Source organism: Mobula hypostoma, chromosome 19, assembly GCF_963921235.1.
Source record: "Mobula hypostoma chromosome 19, sMobHyp1.1, whole genome shotgun sequence".
Taxonomy (NCBI): Eukaryota; Metazoa; Chordata; class Chondrichthyes; order Myliobatiformes; family Myliobatidae; genus Mobula; species Mobula hypostoma.
Window position 1 is genome coordinate 42,878,184 of NC_086115.1, and position 23,229 is coordinate 42,901,412.

Consider the following 23,229-nt stretch of genomic DNA (forward strand, 5'->3'; position numbering starts at 1 on the left):
AAAGATGGTGGTTTAGCATTGCCTAATCTAAGATTCTATTATTGGGCAATTAATATTTGATATTTAATATTTTGGACACAAGATTGGAATATAATTCCAAGTCCACATTGAGTAAACCTTGAAGGCTACTCTGTACAAGGGTTCTCTTTGGCTTCCATTTTAGGAACTTCACTTCCTTTTGTATTATCTAAATTGAGTAAACAAATGGTTAATTCAACAGTTAAACATACATTATGAACATGGTTTCAATTTCGTAAATTTTTTGGTTTGAACAAATTTATATTATCAAGCCCAATTATATCTAATTTTTTTTCTCAAGCCTCGGTTATGGACCAAGCCTTTTTGATATGGAAAATGAAAGGTATAACATGTTTTCGTGACTTATTTCTGGATAACTGTTTCATATCTTTTGAACAGTTACTTAATACATTTAATTTGCCCAGATCCCATTTTTTTTAGATATTTACAAATAAGAAACTTTTTAAATACCACGCTGCCTGCCTTCCCGATCTCATACCCTACTGATAACATTGATAAAATTTTAGGTTTAAGTCCCTTTCAGAAGGGATTAATAGCATCTATTTATGATATAATCATGAAATTACAGCCAGGTATATCTGACAAAATTAAAAATGAATGGGAAAGGGAGCTTCAACTTTGCTGACCTATAGAGAAATGGGATAAAATTTTTCAATTAGTTAGTATTTCCATATAAACCCTATTTGTGACAGATGTCACTCTCAGGTGGCTTCGTTAACTCATGTTTTGGTCCTGTCCTCTTTTGGAAAAATTCTGGAAAGATATTTTTGATATTATCTCAACAGTTTTGCGTTTTGATTTACAACCCCATCCTATTATGGTAATTTTTGGTTTGCCAATGATAGAACATAGATTTTTATCCTCTTCAGCCTGTTGGAGATTGCATTTGTTACTTTAATGGCCAGAAGATCCATTTTATTGAACTGGAAGGAGACCAATCCTCCTACCACATTTCAATGGTTTCCCCAAACTATATCATGTTTAAATTTAGAAAAAATCAGAAGCGACATTTTTGATCCTTCGGTTAAATTTGAAGAGACTTAGAAACCATTTATTCAACATTTTCATATGATGTAATTTGACCTTTCCGAATCCTTCTTATTAACTTTAAATATATGAATAGAGGAGCGAGGTTACGACATTACTGAACGTGTTTGATTCAAGAGATTGGTCTAGCCTTGTTTTGTTCCGTTTCCTTTTTTTGGGGGGTTAGTATTTAGTTTCTTTTTTTTTTGTTTTTTGGGGAGTTTTTTCTTTTTTTTTTCTTTTTCTTTTTTTTTCTCTATGATTAATTATATTAAGAGTTTGGAAGTCTATTATACCTGTATTATTTGAAATCTTTTGTGTACAGGCTTATCAACAATAAGATTATTCCAATCTCTCTGTATCAATATTGTTATTGTTTATAATTTTGGAAAATTAATAAAGAGATTTAAAAAGAAAGAAAATTCAGTTTTGTATTTACTTTTTCCTCTTTCAGTTGTCGGTATCATTTCACATTATGCCAAGTGTTACAGGATTGAGTCTGTGTTGCTCCTGAGAATTTCTTTTGAGGCTTGTTTTGGCTTGTCCACAAGCCCCAGCCTGTCCCTTAATATTGGGTTACAATGATCAATCCTAATCAGTGACCCCTTTGAGACACCTCAGAGGAAGCAGCTCCCAAAGAAGGGAAGTCCATAATCGTAAGGTCACTAGACATCTGTAGGTATTTTAAGTTCATGAGTGAAATGCATTACTTCTCAACTGCCCATAGAATGCAGACATAAAGTTATGGTATAAGTGTGTTAAAAGATATAAAAATGATCCCAACTATTGTGACACGGGATTGCTTTCACTTGTTGATCCACCTCTCTCACAGCAGTAGCAATTTGCTACAGAATGTGATGTGGTATTAGTTTGGCTCAGGTGTAAAATCCTTTGGTCACTAAATGGATATACACTAATAGTACCCACTAGATAACGGCAGTTTGCAAGAATGAGAACTGACTAACAGAATAGCAAATGAAATTGAATTGCCACAACATCAAGCATCACTTCTTAATCGCTTATTCACATTATGTGCCATGTCGTATGGTGTAGGTGATTACGGTCTCCATGACCATGATTGCTCTTGGCATGTCCGGGTGACTCCAGACACCATCCAATCATCTGCATGAATGATGCTACTGATGATAATGATTCTGCTACTGAATCATCTGCAGGTCAACATCAGTAGGACAAAGTGGATTGTGATGGGCTTTAGGAAGACTAAGCCTGCACTACTCCCCGGTACTATTGACGGTGAGGATGTGGATGTGCTGAGGACCTACTGGGGGTGCACCTGGATGACAGACTTGAGTGGAGCACCAACACAGAGACTGTGTACATGAAGGACCAGAATCGCCTCTCCTTCCTGAGGAGACTGAGGTCCCTTGGAGTATGCATGCCTCTCCTTCACATGTTCTACCAGTCTGTTGCTGCCAGGGGAATTATAGACCGGTTAGCCTAACGTCGGTGGTGGGGAAACTGCTGGAGTCAGTTATCAAGGATGTGATAACAGCACATTTGGAAAGCGGTGAAATGATCGGACAAAGTCAGCATGGATTTGTGAAAGGAAAATCATGTCTGACGAATCTCATAGAATTTTTTGAGGATGTAACTAGTAGAGTGGATAGGGGAGAACCAGTGGATGTGGTATATTTGGATTTTCAAAAGGCTTTTGACAAGGTCCCACACAGGAGATTAGTGCGCAAACTTAAAGCACACGGTATTGGGGGTAAGGTAATGGTGTGGGTGGAGAATTGGTTAGCAGACAGGAAGCAAAGAGTGGGAATAAACGGGACCTTTTCAGAATGGCAGGCGGTGACTAGTGGGGTACCGCAAGGCTCAGTGCTGGGACCCTAGTTGTTTACAATATATATTAATGACTTGGATGAGGGAATTAATGCAGCATCTCCAAGTTTGCGGATGACATGAAGCTGGGTGGCAGTGTTAGCTGTGAGGAGGATGCTAAGAGGATGCAGGGTGACTTGGATAGGTTGGGTGAGTGGGCAAATTCATGGCAGATGCAATTTAATGTGGATAAATGTGAAGTTATCCACGTTGGTGGCAAAAATAGGAAAACAGATTATTATCTGAATGGTGGCCGATTAGGAAAAGGGGAGGTGCAACGAGACCTGGGTGTCATTATACACCAGTCATTGAAAGTGGGCATGCAGGTACAGCAGGCGGTGAAAAAGGCGAATGGTATGCTGGCATTTATAGCGAGAGGATTCGAGTACAGGAGCAGGGAGGTACTACTGCAGTTGTACAAGGCCTTGGTGAGACCGCACCTGGAGTATTGTGTGCAGTTTTGGTCCCCTAATCTGAGGAAAGACATCCTTGCCATAGAGGGAGTACAAAGAAGGTTCACCAGATTGATTCCTGGGATGGCAGGACTTTCATATGAAGAAAGACTGGATGAACTGGGCTTGTACTCGTTGGAATTTAGAAGATTGAGGGGGGATCTGATTGAACTGTATAAGATCCTAAAGGGATTGGACAGGCTAGATGCAGGAAGATTGTTCCCGATGTTGGGGAAGTCCAAAACGAGGGGCCACAGTTTGAGGATAGAGGGGAAGCCTTTTAGGACCGAGATTAGGAAAAACTTCTTCACACAGAGAGTGGTGAATCTGTGGAATTCTCTGCCACAGGAAACAGTTGAGGCCAGTTCATTGGCTATATTTAAGAGGGAGTTAGATATGGCCCTTGTGGCTACCGGGGTCAGGGGGTATGGAGGAAAGGTTGGGGCGGGGTTCTGAGTTGGATGATCAGCCATGATCATAATAAATGGCGTTGCAGGCTCGAAGGGCCGAATGGCCTACTCCTGCACCTATTTTCTATGTTTCTATGTTTCTAGTACAATCTTCTATGCAGTGATGTGCTGGGACAATGGCATCAACATGGGTGATGCCAACAGGCTCAGTAAACTAATTAGAAAGACTGGCTCTGTTATAGGAGTCAAACTGGACACACTGGAGGCTGTGGTAGAACAAAGAACCCTATGGAAAATCCTGGCAATTCTGGACAATGCATGCCATCTTAGCTGAACAGAGGAGCACTTTTAGTAATACACTAAGACAACTGCGCTCTTCCAAAGAGTGCTATATGAGGCCATTCTTACCCTTGGCTATTAGGATCTATAATGAGTCAACCTCCTGTTAGACTGTTTGTGGTAACTTATTTTTAATTCTTTCTTACTTCTCATCTAATATTTGTATATCTGTGCACTTGTAATGCTACTGAGACACTGTAATTTCCTTTGGGATCAATAAAGTATCTATCAGTCTATCTACTCTTTAGAAATTGTCTGCATGGCATCAGTGGTCACAGAACCAGGATTTGTGATATACACCAGTTGCTTGTAGGACCATCAACCACATGCTCCCATGGCTTCAAGTGACCTTGATCGGGGGAGGGGGGGCGTGGGAGGGCGAAGCAGGCCCCTCATCTTGCAAAAGGGTGATATGGAGGCTAGCAGAGGAAAGGAGAGTCCTACACCTCCTTTGGTAGAGACGAATCTCCACCTCTAAATACCTCGTAGGCATGTTATTTAAATTGAGGTCTCTTAAAAAAAGATGATGTATGTAAATTTAATTCATGTTATCACTCTGACAGAATATTGCATCGTTTCATATGCTGTATGCATATACATCTGCCTCTATGTGTATCAAAAGGATAGCTATAAATTTACAACTGCAACCCCCTAAACAATTGATTTATGGAACAAAATCAGAAAATGAAGGTTAGACAGCCTCTGTGGAGAGAGAAATAGATAATATTTTGTGTCAAAAACTCTTTATCAAAATCCTTTATTTGAAGGGCTCTCAGTTTGAACTCTTCATGTCAGATTTCCAAAATCTTATATTTTGGCTTTACTTTAAAAACTTCAATTCAATGTCTTAATCCTGTTGAACATGCTAAAAAAAATCTACTTTTTTGTGATACCAACACTTAATCCACGTTTAATGTCATTTCCAGTGTTTTTGTTTTCCTGTTTTGAATTTTCTCTCCATGCATCCCCTATAAAAGTAACAGGTAATATGCTCTCCATCAATAAATAATATTCTTCAAACTATGTCCTGACTTCATCTCTCTTCCTGTACTACCTCTCAAAGCACACTATCATCCTTAACAAGTGGCAAGTTTAAAACAAATTTGTAATCCATCCTAAGCAAATGGGAGCAAAAAAAAAATCAGAAATTAAGGTTCAGTTAGTTTTGTTTATTATAATTTACACACTTTCAGTATTAGCCAAATGTTAATTAGATATCACAGTTTCCTGATTCACACTCTTCCAAATGAAGCAAAACACTGTTTTACCTCTTCTGGTCGACTAAGAACATGTCCCTCTGGTCCCGTAATTCCAAGCTCCAACATTCGCTTTTGTTCCTAAAGACAGATGGATTCATTAAAATACAAAGAGCAGTGTTTTAGCACCGTTTTAAAAAGTTTATAATCACATCACACCCTGGATCATCAGCTTCAGCTTCCCATTATCCCTGAATAAATCATCTTACAGTGGCTCAATAAACTAACAGGACAACATTGTTTCACTGATTATATTCTCCTTTCATTTTTAGATATTCCATTTTTCTACTCCATTGAAGAACTATGCCAATGCATCTTGCTTAGGGTTACACCATGTAGTGACCGGTATGGAATGGTAGTGTAGCAGTTATCACAATGCTTTACAGCACCGGCTGTAAGAATCAGGTTCGAATCCCACCGCTGTCTGTATTTGTACTTTCTTCCTGTGACCATGTGAGTTTCCTCTGGGTGCTCCAATTTCCTCCCACATTCTAAAGATGTATGGAAATGGGCCAGTGAGTTAGGGCATGTTAAGAATGGACACACTTGCAGGCTGCCAAGCACAATTCTCGTCGATTTGATTTGATACAAACAACGCATTTCACTGTATGTTTCATGCACAACACGCTGGAGGAACTCAGCAGGTCGGACAGCATTCATGGAAACGAACAGTCAACGTTTCGGGCCGAGACCCTTCGTCAGGCCCGAAACGTTGACTGTTCGTTTCCACGGATGCTGTCCGACCTGCTGAGTTCCTCCAGTGTGTTCCTTTGACCCCAGCATCTTCAGAGTATTTTCTGTTCACTGAACGTTTCGATGCGCATGTGAAAAATAAAGCCAATTTTGGTCTGAATCTGACATAAAGCCACTTTGATCCTTTCCAGTAAATATTGTAAAATCAAGCCATGAGAAAATGTGGTTTGGTTGTTGCATGACAATGTATATTTGGAGCAGAGGATGTGAGAAGAGGGATCGTGTAAAAGAACTTAAGACAAAATTATATTAAAGTTCAAAGTAAATTTATTATCAAATTACGTATATGTTACCATATACAACCCTGAGATTCGTTTCCTTGTGGGCATACTCATTAAATCCAAGAAAATACACTATTCAATAGTGCATTTTGAAGTAACATTTATTTCTGTGAGTTATGAAGACTGTGTGTGTCTGCCAGATTATCTAATCCTAATTTTACCTCCTGAATGATGTCTCCATTCTCAGCATGCACTTGTGCTATAGCACCCAGGTCTCGGATGATGCTGAAGATTTCATATATCTGCCAGGGTAAAGGACGTGTAATCAGTCTTTGTGCTTCAGGAAGTATGATTAGAAGTAGAAACAAATTGTTACAACAGTAATAGTTACAGTAACAGTATCTCTCAGTGTTACCTGTGCATCACTACACTGGTATTTGTCCTTGTATGCCATGAACACAAGAAAAGAGTTCACACCTAATTGAACAAGAGGATAAAAATATTAAAACATCATGCCTTTTGCTGCAGATTTCTCTTCTGCAACTCTTAATGAACTTCAGACTGACATTTCCACATTAAATGTTTTAACAGCAGTGGTTCAGGTACGTGCTTTGGTTTACTTTTATCCAGAAAATGCACACAGTCTGCAGAAGCAAGGACTGGGCTTCATCAAAATGTATCAACAAAAAACTTTACAGAAGCAATTTCCCCTGAAGAAATGGCACGCTCTCAAACACAGGGCAATGAAAAACCTTGTCCAAGATAGCTTATAAATTAATACTTTAAAATAGTGTAAAACAATGTATGAATAATTAGGGATTCTGCCTCAGCTTTCCTTTTCTCATTGGAAAGATACTACAGTGATACACTTGTTGTTGTTCTCCACATTTTGTGGCACACTTTGCAACGTCTTTAGGATTCGATTAGTTTTTTTTTACAAGGTTGAGTTTCTAGCTCAGTACTCAAACCAGCATGGATGGAGCATTGCAAAGTCCCAGATGGATTTGAAATCAGGACCACTCGCCTCAAAGTCTGGTGCAGATGCCACTACACCACTGGCCAGCTAGTGATGCACCTGACCTGGTGACAACAGCTTGCTATGTTTGATAACCCTGTCTGCTATTGGCACCATTGTCATCATGCAACTGCTGTATATCCGCCTCTTACAGTCCCTAAAATGTTAAAGAAACAGCTCTAACTTCTGTTCCATATGGCAGTAATTATGTTTAGAAATATCATAAATCCACTTCCCATAACTCAAATTAAATACTTTTACTATAATAAAAAATGGCACTGAGAACTATTAAATCCCAAAACATGTCAAAATGTAAGTAAGGGGTACAACCACCCCAAATGATGCCGATAAATGTAAAATTGGGCCAGTCCTTCTCTGAGTGAAGTGGAAAACATGGTAACTTCTTTCCCGCACTCTTTTATCACTGCAGACATTAGTTTCAAGATAAACAGTTACAATATACACAACTGTCATCACAATAGTTAGAATTTCCCACTGTTACTTCTATTTACCATGAAAGCAGTGAATGCTTGCACATAATAACAGGTTTGCCTTCCCCAGACTACCAGAAAAACGCAGATTGTGAACAGCGAGTCACTTCTCCTTGGAAGTCTAGTTAGAAATTATATACCAAAATCACCTTTTGGAGAAACAGATTGGTCCCCATCCTAGAAGCCATTTAGAATACAAAGATCTACCTTTGTCTTTGACCAAAGTTTCCATTTCTTCACGCAGGCCTTCATGCCAACGTGTGATATCAATATGTAAAGAGTAGTCACAGCATGACTTGCTGTCGGCCCAGTCTCTCCACTGTTCATAGGCAGAAATAAGACTTGACCCAGGTTCAGGTTCGGAAAGGACATGATCCACTAGGACATAAAACAACAATAAATTATTTATGCAGTTTTCAGATGTATCCACTTGTTTCATCTGACAAATTTGTTTTCATATTTGCAACGTTTCCTACTTTTTCTTTTCCTGCGAAGCTATGCATCCCATATAAGAACACGGAGACTGGGTTTGTCCATTCCAGGAGGAAATCTACAGTTATGCTTATCCTTTCCAAACCAGCAATATTTTTGGTAACAGTTAATTAAAATTGGGTTAAGACATTTCTGTGGATTTCACCATCAGAATGCAGGTGCACATTTTGTTAAAAAGGGGCCTACACCTTCAACAGCAGGTGCTCAACTTCTAACAATGCTAGCTGCTAGAACAAGATTGTTTATGTGATAGTATTTCTACCTTGCCCAATTGGTACTAATTAATATTAATGTTGTTTTTGTTTGGGATTAGGAATGAATGTCTGAGCAAGTCAATTCATGGGCATTCAAGAAGATCTATTTATAGCCAGGTAGTAGCACATTACTTCACCATAACTGAACCATTCTATCCTAACAGTTTACATACATAAACGTTTGTCTTCACTGGGTATTTCTTAAACAACTTTTTGTATCACTTGATTGCAATCAGTGAATTGAATAATATAGGCATTACAGTGAATTTTAAAACTAGCATGAGCTTAAATAAGTTTATTCATATTAATTTAATTCTTGACTGAACAATAACATTTATCAAATAAGGGGAAACTTAATTCTAGATCTAATGATAGAACATTCAAATGAGTAAAAGGGGGCATGCAGGTCGTACTTATCATTGTGGTTCCTCCTGCCAGTGCTGCTTTGGTTCCTTGGTAGAAGTCATCAGCACTGCTCATGCCCATGCATGGCATCTGTAGGTGAGTGTGGACATCTATTCCCCCAGGTATGACCATCAGTCCATTGGCTTCAATGATCTTAACACCTCCAGGAACAATGAGGTTGTCACCAAGTTGTCTGAGAAGACATTATAGGTTATGTTGCAGTGTTGTCAGGCAATTTGAGAAGAAGCCACAAAGAAGCATGAATTCAGCACTGATGTTACTAAACATACTTGGTTTCCAACAGCAGGTCTTCATATTTTATATCCTTTCAATTAATTGGCAAAATTTTTACTCCTGCGGTGTAAATTTTTTTGTTTACTAATTCTTCTCTTTCCTTTTGGCCTTTTCAATATCCTTCAGTTTCCTAAACTTTTGTCATGTTTCTTTCTTAAAATTTCTGTGTTGAAAATGGTGACAATTTGTAGGAATTTTTGCATGCACACATGAAAAATTCCTCACAATTTTTCTATTTGTCATTGTCACAGTGGAAGTGGACTGTGACTTTATAAATTGGGGAACTGAAAATAGAAACCAGCTAAGTGAGTACCTAGTGACAAAATAAATAATTTATCCTTTATGCAACATGCCAAAGTCAAAAGACAGTGGGCAATTGTTCATTATTAATCCAAGAATTATTTCTATTAAATATGGTTGTAGTCATAGCATTGTACAACATTTGGCCCACTGTGTTTATGCCGATCATCATACCTATCCATATTAATCCCATCTTCCTACACTAATTCCATATCCCTCTATGCCTTGCTCATTCAAGCACCTTCCAGATGCCTCTTCTCTCCATCATCCTGATCTTGACTATCTTCTGCGTTTGTTGATAATAGATGGCATGCATTTGTTGTAAACTCTGCTGCACTTCAACAACTGTTTGGCAAGGAAGTGGGAATCAGTAGGTGTTGCAAATGCAGGTTATGACATCTAGATATGGGATGTGTTGTCTAGATTTCAAGTGGCTTTACTTGACTTTGTTATTACTTTAATTCCTGTGTAAACAAATGGGAAATGGATGATTTAACAGTGGCATTAATAATAAATGATGCAATTTTAGAAATCTTAAATTATATTTTGCTCATTATTGTAGGTCATTTAGATGCAGAACCATTCTCATTATCTAAGTACAAAAAAGCTGTACATCATCAAGCAACACATCTAACTATGTAAAATCCAAAGACTATGTACAGCTGTGGTTTAAGGGAACAAAAAATCTGGTCAGGAAAAGCATGCAGATCTTGGACATTATTTACCCTTCTTGAATATGAAAAGCTTTAATGGAAACCATGACTCTAATCCAGTACCAAAAGCCATCACTCCTAGTGCAAGCCTTTTAATTTCAAGTGCTGTAAAAGGTCTGTCAAATATTTGAAAATAAACAAAAGCAAGCTAAGTATGGAGCATCATGGATATGACTATTCAGAATAAATCTCTGATGACCTGGTGATCTCAGAGTTTTGCTGGTGTTGGATCAGCAGCTTTTCCATAATTTGAATGTTACTCCTATTAGTAACAAAACATTCTTTTATTTCACTTTTATTTCATGATGCACAGTAGTAGGATAACTGTCCCAGTAAATCCCTAAGAATTTACAGGAAAAGGAAAATAGAACTCTATGAATTTCAGCTTGTATTTTTCAGATGGTCAAGAGAAAATGGAACACACAAGCACTCCCAGACCAAGGCAAACCTACTCATGTCCTTGATCCCAGTTGATCCAGGTTCCTACCACACGCACTCACCCACAGTCCAGATCCAGACCGCACTCCACAGCCCCAGCTATGGTTCCATATCCTGCTAGAACTCCGGACCTCAGTTCATAATCGGGAATAATTGTGAGCTGAATGCTGAAACATTAGGATTTCCAAATAATCTGATGGCTACTACCATTGGGCAAGAGGCACAGGAGACTAGGAACAGTTATTATCCTATCAGGCTCCTGAACCAGCATGGATAACTTCACTCAACTCAACACTATACTAACTCCACAACCTATTGACTCACTTTCAAGGACTCTACAACTCAGTATTATTTATTTACTTTTTTAAATTATTTGCACGATTTGGCTCCTTTTGCACATTGGTTGTTTTCCAGTCTTTGTTATGTATAGTTTGTCATAAATTCTATTGTGTTTCTTTATTTTCCTATAAATACCTGGAAGAAAGTGAATCTTAGTATAGTATATACTGACATCTACATATTTTGAAAATAAATTTACTTTGAACTTTGATTATTGGAGTTTTACTGTAGAACCCATTGCTGCAAACAACTAATTATGAAACAAAATGCTTCAGGAAAATTGCCTTCAACTTTTGTGAACTGTAAATAACAAAACACTCACACTGCTATCTCAGATAGCAGGGAACCAGAAATTTCTCTAATACAGAAGCTGCAGGCCAGATCTAAATTTATACACAAGGGCACATTGTGCACTGCTGGAATGTAGTTCAGCAATTCCTGACACAAACAAACCCGGTGCCAAACACAAACAATAGAGGAAATGACAACATTGTTGAAATCAAGGCACCAACAGGCTGATCAACCTCTCATTCAAGTTAAAGCCAATGTAGACAAAGACTTCAGCATTTTGAACTTTATTTTCATCAGGCCTCAAGAGGAGGGTCCTTATCCTTTAAGCACACAACTAAATTGAACTATTGTAGTTCTAAGCTACAGTTCGGCTGTTTTGTGGAGCACCAGCAAAGAGACTAGAGGGAGAAGAGTAGGAAGGATATTTGTGGATGTTATAGGAGGCCGTGCCAGAATTGAGTTGACTGAATAAATCAAGCAACACAAATCTGATGATGCCAGTCACTTGCCTTTTAGCTTCTCTAAGCATTTTTTAATCATTTGAAATCTGTTTTCGGTCACCTGTAGCTGATTCGTGTAACAACGTTGGAAAAGTAGTTGAGAGTTCTGAGGAAATCCCTGTCTACCTTTAGTGCTATCCCATAGCTGTACAGCCGAGGCAGGAATTCACAAATCTGGGAAAGCAGCAGTGCAAATAGCTCTTTTGTTAGCATCCATCATCAGAGATCCCCAGCACCCAGGCTACACTCTTTTCTTGCTGCTGCCATCAAATAGAATGTACAAGTGCCTCAGGACTCGCATCACCAGGTTCAAGAACAGTTACTACTCCTCAACCATTAAGCTCTCGTAACAAAGGAGGATAACTACATTAATCTATTGAGCTGTTCCCAATGATCTCACTTTAAGGACTCTTTTATCTTGCTATTTCATACTCTCGTTATTTATTGCTATTTATTTATAGTTGCATTTGCACTGTGTTGTCTTCTATGTTCTTGCTCTTTCATTGATCCTGTTTACAGAAGCATTTCCATAGATTTATTGAGCATCACACATGTACGTACTCTGATAATAAATTTTACTTTGAACTTTGTGTATTTTGAACTTTATGCTGTCAGTGCAATTTTGAATGACCAATAATGTCAATACAACATTGATAAATCCTTACAGCTGTTGATGCCTCTTGTGATTTCTACTATTCAATCAAAGTTTCATTTTCACTTATCTTGCACAGAATTAAAATGTTTGTTTTCTCTACAGTGCAGCATTACCAAAAAATGCAAGGAGTTGATCTATTTCAAGTGCGCTCCAGGTAAGTTTCACTGATAACATCATAAGATAATCTAATTGAAACACAAATAAAAACTGCACATGCTGGAAATCAAAAATAAAAACAGAAAGGCTGTAAATATTCAGCAGATCAGGCAACTTCTGTGGAGAGAGAGAAGTACAATTAGCATTTGAACTCAATGATTCGTCATCAAAGCTGAGAAAAATTATCAATCCAATGTGCTTTAGTTTGCATTGAATGGAAAAGGTGAAAATGATTCCATTATGGCATAAGATATAGGAGCAGAATTAAGCCAACCGGTCCATAGAGCCTACTCCATCATTCAATTATGACCGTACCACTGTTTCTCTCTCCACTGCTGCTGGCTGGCCAACTGAGTACTTCCAGATTTTCTGCTTTTATATCACAATTTCATGTACTGGCTCAAAATCTGACAGTCCTTTGCTCATGAGCTGAATGAGTTAACTAGCTTTTCACTCCTGAGTCATGACTTAATTATTTCCAGACTATTAAAATGAGAAAATCTCTGTGCAAAATGGGACTACACTATGTCAGTTTAATTCTTAACAGATTATAAATCAGAGCTGAACACTACCAGTAATTTGAAACAATATGACCTTAAATTGGCAAATCCAATAGGAAAGTATGGCTGAGTGTTAAAAGACACTGATCCAGAGGACATGACTTTCAAAAACATTAAGGGACCTATTGTGATAGGGCTGCGTGATTATTTTTGACTTGGCCCTGCTGATTCTAGAATGGCGCATGCTTTATGGCTTTACTTCATTATAAGCATAAAAATAATTTTTTATGTCACATTACCATTTCTTGTTACATCATCATGTTTTTTTTCTCTTAAATTCAGGCCATGTCAAAGCCTGAATTTTGCTCCCATTACCTGCTATCCACAATGTGGGTGAAATTTGCCTTTACTTACTTGATGATCCCATCTTCTAGGTAAATATCAGCAAAGAATGACTGGTCATCGTTGACTATCTTCCCACCTTTAATAAGTAGGCGGTCACTCTGGAAGAAATAATTAAAGAGTTAGATATGTGAAATGTGCTTGCAATATATGCTAGAGGATGATGAACGATTTCTGAAAACATAAGAGTAATATTTTTAATTGGGATTATTCAAAGGTTCATTCAATATCAAAGTATGTACTGTATGCAGTATACAACTCTGAGATTTGTCTTCTCCAGGGTCAATATTGTAAAGTTACACAGAAGAATCTGGGATTTTTCTCCCAGATGTGAAGATAGTTGAGAGAAGATCGGACACTGGTGTACAAAATCCTGATGGAAAGCAGTTTCCACTAAAGGAAGGCTGAACAGACAAAAGACACAGATATGGAGAAGGGCAAAATGTACATAGAAGGTGAAGTGTTGGAAAATAACTATTTTATGTACAGAACGGTGAAGAGCTGGAGTGACTGCCTGAAAAGTAGGAATTTCAAATGGAATTTGGAAAGGCATTTGAAGACTGGTTGGACTGTTCTATAAAGTGTGTTGTGTTGATTTCATCCTATGGCCATTACTGATGGTCCTCATTGAAAGATGTGGTGAGCAGGACAACCGTAGAACTTGCTGCATTTCTTCAATTTAAAGTCAAGGGATTTACCCAGGTGGAAAAAGAGCTTTGATTCAAGATTTTATCAGAAACATGGCAGTAATGACAGTGTACTTCTTTGCTTCCAAATGAAAGCATTCCTTTGAATTATCTATCCAATTCCCACAACATAGTAAATTCAAAGGAGAATGTTACAACAAATGAGCTAAGTTGGTGCTTTAAACTTTTAAGGATCATTGTTGAAAAGAACTGAATCCATAAATGTAGAAAATTATTAACACAAGACTCATCAATACTCACAACTTATTATTTGAGTGTTGTTGGGCTCAAAGTGTTGTTCTATTCCAAAGTACTTGAACTATTGAACTCTGAACTCACTGCATGAATAAGCCAACCATATGAGGAATTTTCTTTCTGTTCTACTGTTCAACATTATTTGAGAGGGGGAGATAGCACAGAAATCTGTGATTCCTATGTGGCCTCGCACTGCCAACAGGAATTCTCACCTGAGGTCACGGCAGATGTTGTTGGGACACAGATGTACTTCTCACAACTGACACAGCAGTCCAGGGGAGTAGGAATGCCAGGTGATTATTAGACTAAGCTAAGGTATCATTTCTATAATTTGAAAATGCTTCATCACTTCCTTGATTGTGTGGAAGCAGCAGACCTGTGCTTTGTCTGCACTGACTGAGTAAGGTTGAAATTGAAATTGAATGTGTTCCTGAAATGATACAGTTGATATTCAACGTGGCAACTTCTCCAGACTCAGGCACTGGTCTACTGCAATGTCTACAAATACAGCAGAAATTACACAAGCCCTGGCATACCAAGCAATAGCAAAAACGCTGCAACAAGTATATCTTGGCTGCCATGAGACAGAAGCCATTTCAATCTCCAGAAGCTTCTACAGATCCTTAACAGTTACAGATTGTGAAATATTGTGCCAAGATAGCTCTTCTATTCGCAGTCTGTGTCCTTGGCAAAATACATGAAAATTTTTCATCAGATTAGCATGAGAAACAAGTTTGAGATTTTTTTCTGAACATTGCAACAGGGGGGATCTATTCATTACTCCCAATTACAATTAGGTGTCCCCATTTGGTATATTCAATAGTTGGCATTTTCCTTGCATTTCAATTAACACATTTCCCTGGGATCTCAGTTAATACTTTCTTCAAGGATTATGTTGTGGATTCCAACTGGGTGACAATGATTGTCTTACATCGGTTATCCTTGTCCTTGATTACGAAAAGAAAGATGAAAAACCTTGACCAGTTTCTGAGGGTGTTCAGCCTAAAGTTTGTTTTCAATAATACCAGCTAAGGGAACAAAGCAATGCTGTTTGTTTAGAACAACTTGACTCTGATATTTGCATACTGTGTTTTATATCTTATAACAATAAAGTACTTAATTAGCTTTGAATATCGTCCTGAGAGCATGGAAAATCCTATATAAACTGATACCCTCTTATGGATAAAAGGAGGCGGGTAAAGTTTGGATGCCCTTTCTTCAGATGAGTAATGTAAATCATTCAGTATGATTGAGGATCCTCCTTCCTTATCCACGATGAAGGAATTTGGACTCCAGGAGATTCCAATGAAAGGTCATTGACTTGAAAACTTTTCACTGTTTCTCTCATTAAAAATACCATTTCCATATTTTGCTGTTGTTATTTCAGATTTTTGGCATCTGCACTTTTCTTTCCATGGATTATTTTATGTTTCTTTTCAAAGTTACATCTCTTCTCTACGAAAGCTACTGTCCCACAATGAGCTAAGGGCTGAGACCAGCACCATTCTAGTGCTTTACTTAAGAAGCCTTATACAGTATTAAAAAGTTCACTTCAAGTTCTTGTCTTGGTGGTTTATTTCTTCTCTCATGAGTTAGTTTGACATGAAACTAAAACTACATAGTAGCTCACAGTAGGATGGGAAAAGGACAACAGAAATAACATATTTGCTTTTCTTTTCTAGCATAATTACCTATGCAACTTGTATTGATATCAATCAAAAATGGAAATATTAATTGCTTTTCTCCCTCTCCAAGCCTAATGCCTAATCCAAAGTACCCACACCATATATCCCATTACATTCTGGGTAAAGAAGACATTTCAATGGAAGTAGTGTTTCCCTTTGTCTCAGATACTTCCATGGTATTTCACAGCCTATGATTAGTTGTCAAAATCTTGTCCCATTTTAACACAGCCTATATGTATACAGTGCGATCCATAAATGGCAATCAGATAAAAAAGTAAATAATCTGCTTTTGTTAACATGATAATTATTGATAGATAAATATTTGCCTGCACAACTGGAGTTCGAGGCTGGTTAATTCATTGTGTTGAGCACGGATCAAAGTTAGTCCTTCCCCAGTCCTTATCTGGAACTGACCTTACAAGCAACTAAGTAATGTTACTGATCTATTATCAAACTTTTTCCAGCTTTGTATAAGTTTCGTTATTCCAGGTTTTCTCTGTGTATTAAAATATTTTGCCAGTTGAATAAAGCAGTTAGTAATTACAGATTTCTTTGATGTTGAATCAAGAATGTGCTGTGGAAATCCATATTTTCATGCAAATAAGACAATACAGTATTTTGTGTTAGTTTAAAAAGTGGGTTACAAATAACATAAACATATGAAGTCTTAAGGAAAATAGAGAAAACCCCCAAGAGATAATATTTGCACATTGAAACAATGGAAGTTTTCACACAGGCAAGATGTTAAAAGTGTTAATCTGTCACCTTCATGACCCCATGTCTGGTTTAAAATTATCTAGATTGGGTGGATTTCAAAGGCTAAAGTTTGAGGAAACAATCCACTCAGGGGAAGCAGGCTGGGAGTTTAAAAACCGCAGAAAGAATGAATGGCTCATATTTTGTAACGTCATAGACTATGGAAACAGACTGTTTGGTCCAACATCAAATGCCAGGAATCTTAATTCTATTCTTAGCTTTAGTATTTTGGGGCTTTGAGGAAAACGGGTTTAAAAGAGGTGCGTTCTTTCCTGCAGGATCCATCTTATCCACTTCTTGGCTTCAGCGAGATGATGCACCCTAATGTTTTGTATTCTTCCCCAAGTCCACTCATTCCTTTGATTCTTCGGCTCCTCTCCTGATGCTTTTCCTCTGTCACCAATACTTCCTTGAACTTCCCAGCCCAAGACCTATTGACCTTACCACCTTTTTCCCCTTGTGAATTCTCCAACACTTCTATTTTCACCATCTTTTAAACTCCTCCCTCGCCCATCTCAGATCATAATTATTCCACCAGCTACCTCTTAGCTCTCCTTGGCTTTTTCCAAAATCCTTTTCAATTTTCTGTTCTACTGCCTAACTCTTTTGATTCTCCTCTTTACTCCCCTTATCTCAGACCACTTTACTCGGCTTCCTTGTCCTTTCTGACCTCAGTGGGGTCTTGAACCCTGTCACCTTGTCCTTCTCCATTCTTTAACTGCAGGCAGATGCTGAATATCTCCTTGACCAATGGCCAGCCAACCTCTCAGTCTGGCTAGGCTAGATGTTAGATTCAACAGACATGAAAAAGCAGCACAGAATACTAATCAGGTCCTATCCTATCAAGCAAGTCAAAAAGAAGTTTCGGAAACCCATTCTTCCACAAGTCCTGATGTCCAAGCTGTGATTCACCACCTTTTGAATGCTGAGGACCTACCCAACCTCAAAGTTACCATGCAGCTCATATGGTTTATAAAAACCAAGGGAAGTTATGTTGTTTAGTTTCATAGTGCCATAATTATACATAGGTATGATAATTATACTTGTTTGGAAAGTGCTCGGAGAACTTCTGACAAGTTTTTTTTTGGCCCTGTTCACTGAAATGTTTGTTTTCTGCAATATGTAAGCCCATGTGTAATGCAGAAGGCAAACCTGGACAGTAATTGTATTTTTAGTTTATAAGGTAAGCAGTAGCTGTCATCTTAGGCTATCAAAACCAAGCCTTCCACGACATGTGGTGTTCAGATCAAAAATGGATGATGTTTGGTAGTAAGGGAAGGGACATTAAATTTAATCAATCTGCTTGCAGGAGTGGATTATAAAACATTAAACTGAGGGCAGGATGAAATTTCTAAAGAAGCACAGAAACAGATTTATTAAACTTTCACCCACTCCTGATTTGGTTGGCCAAGTGCTTGTGACCCTTCCTGCACATCTGTGCACTCATGAGTGCAGGACTGGAGGGAGAATGATCAACATTTGCCACATGGTTTTGTCAGTGGATTTGGAGACACAGAAAAATCTTATGACATTTTTGGCACCTTTTTCCTAATTCAACATGTGAGGGATGATAGTCTCGAATTTTAATCACTTTCCCTCCACATCCAGCCTTTGGACAGCTATGGCTTCACCTACTTGTGGCTGTCAGAATTTGGTGCCCACCATCAAAACTGTGCTAAGATCTCAACTGCAGCCACTGCCCTTTGCGTCCTCCATGAGGGCTCTGTGGCCTTTGACGGATTAACCAGTTCATGTTGGTCTATGCCCTTTCTCAATGTTTTTCAGCTCCATCTCTCATGTTCTGCTTCATTGGCTTCTCTCCCAAGTCCAAATACTTTCTCCAACCCCTCCCTCCTGCAGTACAAATGCGCCCCAAACTCCTTTCCATTTCTCATCTGAGTACCTCCTATATTTTTCATGGGATCAGCTTCCATATATACAAATGGCAACAAAACTTATCTCTCCTCCAACATCTTCATACCTAACTTCTTGGTTGAAATGTAGTCCTGGACAAGTCATAACATTCTCCAGTTCAGATTTGAAAATCTTAAGCCGTCTTTTTATCCCAGTTTTATTTGGCATTCTCCCTTTCCACTATCCTACTTGGCGACTCACACTGACTGTTGGACCTGAGATGAACTTGAATGCTTGCTTGCATCCGTCACAAGTCTCCCTTTCCAAAACATGAAATATCCATTAAAAACATAAGAAACGGGACCAAGACCGAGTTGTGCACGCCATGAAGTTCACGCTACATTCAACATCTGAGCACTGACCTCACTCCTGCCTGATGCTTTCCATAATATTTTAATTAAAAGCTGTTTTTTTAAAAAATACTAATTCTTCCCTGGCTTTAACCAGCCTTGCCTTTAAATCACTTCCAAACCTAGTCACTCACATCCTCTATTCTTCCCCATGCCGGCTGTCTGTGTGTCTTCCTTACAACAATGATCAAATTCTATGACATCAAAGCCTGGCAGCTTACCATTCTATTCGCAACAATTTCTGCCTTGTTCTATTTCTTCCTGTGCCCCAAATGGTGTTTAAACACTTAAAATCTTCAAATTTTGAGTCAGATCCTACCCATTCTCTTGCTTGGTATTATTTTGTTCTCTACCCCACCCACACAGAGCATCTTTTGATGTCTCTTTTGTGAAAGTCTCTGTGTATTTTTAAACCGACATTTGAAAAGCATATATAGCTGGACCCTACTCCACTTGCCCTATCCGGAAGAAATCCAGGTATTTAAAAAAAAGAGCTAAATGTTGCTCAGGGAATCCTTTGATTTGAACCCATCTCCCCCGTTATATTGTCCTATTTCATTAACATTTCTAACAACAGGAATATCCGGACGACGTGTTGGACAAAAAGATGGGGGTAAATACACTTTTTTTTTGAAAATTTCGGGTCTTAGCTCTGCATTTGCTCAGTTGCAGTACCTGGCTAACTCCATCTCTGAAAATGACATAAACGGTCAATCAGATTGTCTTTTCTTTAAAGCAGCAACTACGCCCAGTTTTGCAGGCAACCCACCAAACACAAAGGGCGAAATGCCAAAGATGAATGGCTTACGAGTGCGCATGCCCGCAGTTCTTTCCTCTTCCCCAGTCAAGAAAAGTGATTCAGATGCGATTAAAAAAAAGGCTGTTTATTGTAGAACCCAGACCACACAAGGGCGATTCCCTCCGCTAGGCAATTCAGTTCTAAAAATAAAACTGATTAATCCAAAAGAACGCCTGAGCAATGCAGTATAAAACACGTTACTGTTTAGTGAAAATTTCTGGAGTAAATGTGAGTGAGTATATACTGGGGAGAAAGTGACCCAGTTTCACGCAGGTTCAAGTGCAGACTCTGGATGCCATTGTTTTGCGCCTTTCCTAGAGCTTAGCCGTCGCCCTTTACTGGCACCAGATGCTGCATTGCTTTCATTAATACATTCAGATATTAGCGTCCTCCCTAACAATAAGCGAACACCACTCCCACCCACTCAGCCCAGCTCCATTGCACTGAAAAGCATCAAACCCCATTTTCCATCTCCAACCCACTGTCCGTTGCAACGTCGCCATTTTAAGACAAGGTATTTGTTTTATACACTGCAGTCAAATTGCCACCCTCCTCCCCACACCCCCCCCCCCACCCGCCTCCAGTGACCATAGAGAGCCTGGGCGCCGAGTCCAGATCTCGCCGCGGTTACAAATACACCGGTGAGCGGCTCCCGTTAATGCAGCCCCTGCTACTGATCAGTACTGTCACCGTGCTGCCGGCTTGGTCCTTACCGTGATCCGCGGGATGTTCTTCTTGCCTTGGTAGGACAGCATGTCTCTGCACTCAAAGCTTTGCTAATGCAGACCTTGCTATACAAGAGGAAGCTCTGCGCTGTGCGTGCGTGTCTGTGTGTGTTTTTGTTCTGCAGATCGGATGAGCGGTCGTGGGCTGGCGAGAGACTTTCGGATCTCTCTCGTCTTTCCCTTGGTGGTGCTGAAAATGGTGATCGTGTAGACAAGACGAGGTTCGCAGCGCAGACTGGCACCGCCTCGACCCCCCCCCCTTCCAACTTCCTTTTTTCTCTCTCTCTCTCCCTCCCCCTCCAGCGAGCTCGGAGACCATCTGCCTTATTAGCATGTTTCAGCTCCCAGCACCCTCCCCGTATTCACCAGCGCCGCCGCCCCGAGTGCGATTACAGAACGTCCGGACAGAGGAGGGAGGGGAGAGGGCGAATTCAGCAGCCGCTCCCCACACACACGCTCTGCATTTAATTGATTACACCCCATTATAATGGAATTAGTCGCCGATAATTTCGACTACTACACAGATGTACACTGATGCCTGCATTTAGAATTACCATTATTTCTTTGCCCAATAAAATCGAGCATCTTTTAAAGCAATAATTAGAGAATGAACATTTATTCGGAATAGTATTTCACCTATATTCCCTGCCTCTCCCCCCCCAAAAAAAAATCTTAATCAAAGTAATTCTAACATTTAAATTCCAGCGCACCGGCTTGAAGAGCGAGGAACAATGATTTATTAAGCAATGGTTTTGTCAGATTTTAATATCATTTTTTATTGTGCTGCCTGTTTCCCAGCGGAATCTCAAACAGAATCTTCTCTACTACTGGCTATCCTATAGAATTACCAAGCAACCATCTGAGAGTAAACACCCCTACGTCATCCAAAATATATGATTATTATTCTGGTTTATTTTCCTTTATTTAGACAGATATTCTTCGATGAGTTTACGATAAGATCCATTTCGGCATTGGTTTAAATAATACATTGGTCTGATAGATGGTCTAAGATTTAAAGCAAGCTTGGATTCAGTCTAACGAGCCCATGGAGATACCCTCCTATTGTCTTAATTGTCCGCAAAACAGCAGCACCGCATTGAGCTAACCCGCGCATGGATGGGGAGAAAAAGTATTACCAATACAGTGGTACCGAGGGCCAGATCAATCAGTTAAAACAATGAGTGATCCGGAGCTGACTTCAGAATGAAGCAAAGTTTAAGGGAAGTTTATGGGGATGGTACCTTGTTCTGGCGTCTTGTCTTCAGTAAAGCCGTGTTAGCGACTACGACTAAAACACCTTATTCTTATGTAAATTGTCAGGTCAATCGGGCGCTCATTTCTGAATCATTATCAAAGCATGCTCACCAAGAAAGATCAAACTCTTCTTAAAACGCTTATAGAAACTTTCCCTTTGTTTCAAATATATTTACAATAGTGACACGTGGGAGAGCTAAGCTTTTCTAAGGCATCGACATATCACATTTACAAAGGGAGAGTGACCACTGGGATATATTCACACCGGGTACCTTGCTATGTCAAGCAGAATTGAACAATGAGTCTCCCCACCTCCCGACCCCCAGCTCCCCATTTTAAACAAGTTCGGTAGTTAAAGGAATACAAGGTAACTTCTGATATTTGAGACCATGTGTACATGAGTGATGACTTTTACCTGAGTGTGGGAGATGTGCGGAGATCCTGCTCTCTGAGCCCCAGATGACTGATCCAGCTCAGTCTCTCCCCGCGCCACAGGCTCACAGTAGCTGGACATTTCACTGACATCACTCCCTGTCTCGCTCAAACCGTCAGACTCGATAGAAACCTGACTCCCGTCGCTCCTTCCCAGACTCCGAGCGCCGCGCTTGCCCACATTCAACGAATCGAAGTCGATGGTTTTGTTTTCATATGCTCCCTCCACGTTGCAGAACATGCCCCCATACTTCTGTCGGGGCTTGGGGCTGCTGGTGCCCGGCTTGGCTAAATAAACCGGTAGATCATTTTCTTCGGTTGCCTTGGGCTGCTTTGCTGCCATGGTCTGTGACAGCTGCAGTAGGGGGCTAGATCAAATAGGATAAGTGGACGGGGGTTGGACTGTGAAGGAAAGGCTCACCCTGCTTCTCCCTCTCTCTCTCTCTGGAGTTACATCTGACCAGAGGTGACCCGGAAGCGACGAGCTCTGGCCGCATGTGTGCCTCGTCCCAACCTAGTGCGTTTTAACGAGGAGAATGCCTCGACCCCCAAAGAAGGAGAGGAGCTGTTCAGAAGCTGTGGTGCTGATGGGAGGCGTTCAGGAAATGACGGTTTTCCTTTTCAGAAATGATCGTGAAATGTATTCATATCCCCAAGTACGTGTTCACAATCGCTCAATGAATGAATGGCACTTAAACTGCCAAACTAGCGACAACCGCTTTAAAAAAAAGTTATTTTCATATATTGTAACAGAAACGACTGTAGTTCACTTCAACGTTATTGGTGT

At 39.5% G+C, this 23,229-nt stretch overlaps 1 protein-coding gene across 2 annotated transcripts in view; it reads right to left on the reverse strand.

The window, feature by feature from the left end:
• Positions 1–22,898, reverse strand: part of dpysl4 (dihydropyrimidinase like 4) — a 48,010-nt gene extending 25,112 nt beyond the window's left edge. The window contains exons 1-7 of one of the 2 annotated variants that reach the window (XM_063071772.1): positions 22,426–22,898; positions 13,599–13,687; positions 9,007–9,191; positions 8,055–8,225; positions 6,757–6,818; positions 6,563–6,643; positions 5,380–5,448 (exon numbers count right to left, since the gene is read on the reverse strand). In XM_063071772.1, the coding sequence (XP_062927842.1) occupies positions 5,380–5,448; positions 6,563–6,643; positions 6,757–6,818; positions 8,055–8,225; positions 9,007–9,191; positions 13,599–13,687; positions 22,426–22,785 (1,017 nt within the window). In that variant the 5' untranslated portion in view covers positions 22,786–22,898. Of the gene's footprint in view, positions 1–5,379; positions 5,449–6,562; positions 6,644–6,756; positions 6,819–8,054; positions 8,226–9,006; positions 9,192–13,598; positions 13,688–20,744; positions 21,004–22,425 lie in introns of those variants that run through there. The other variant, XM_063071771.1, reaches the window with a different exon arrangement.
• Positions 22,899–23,229: the final 331 nt, after the last annotated feature.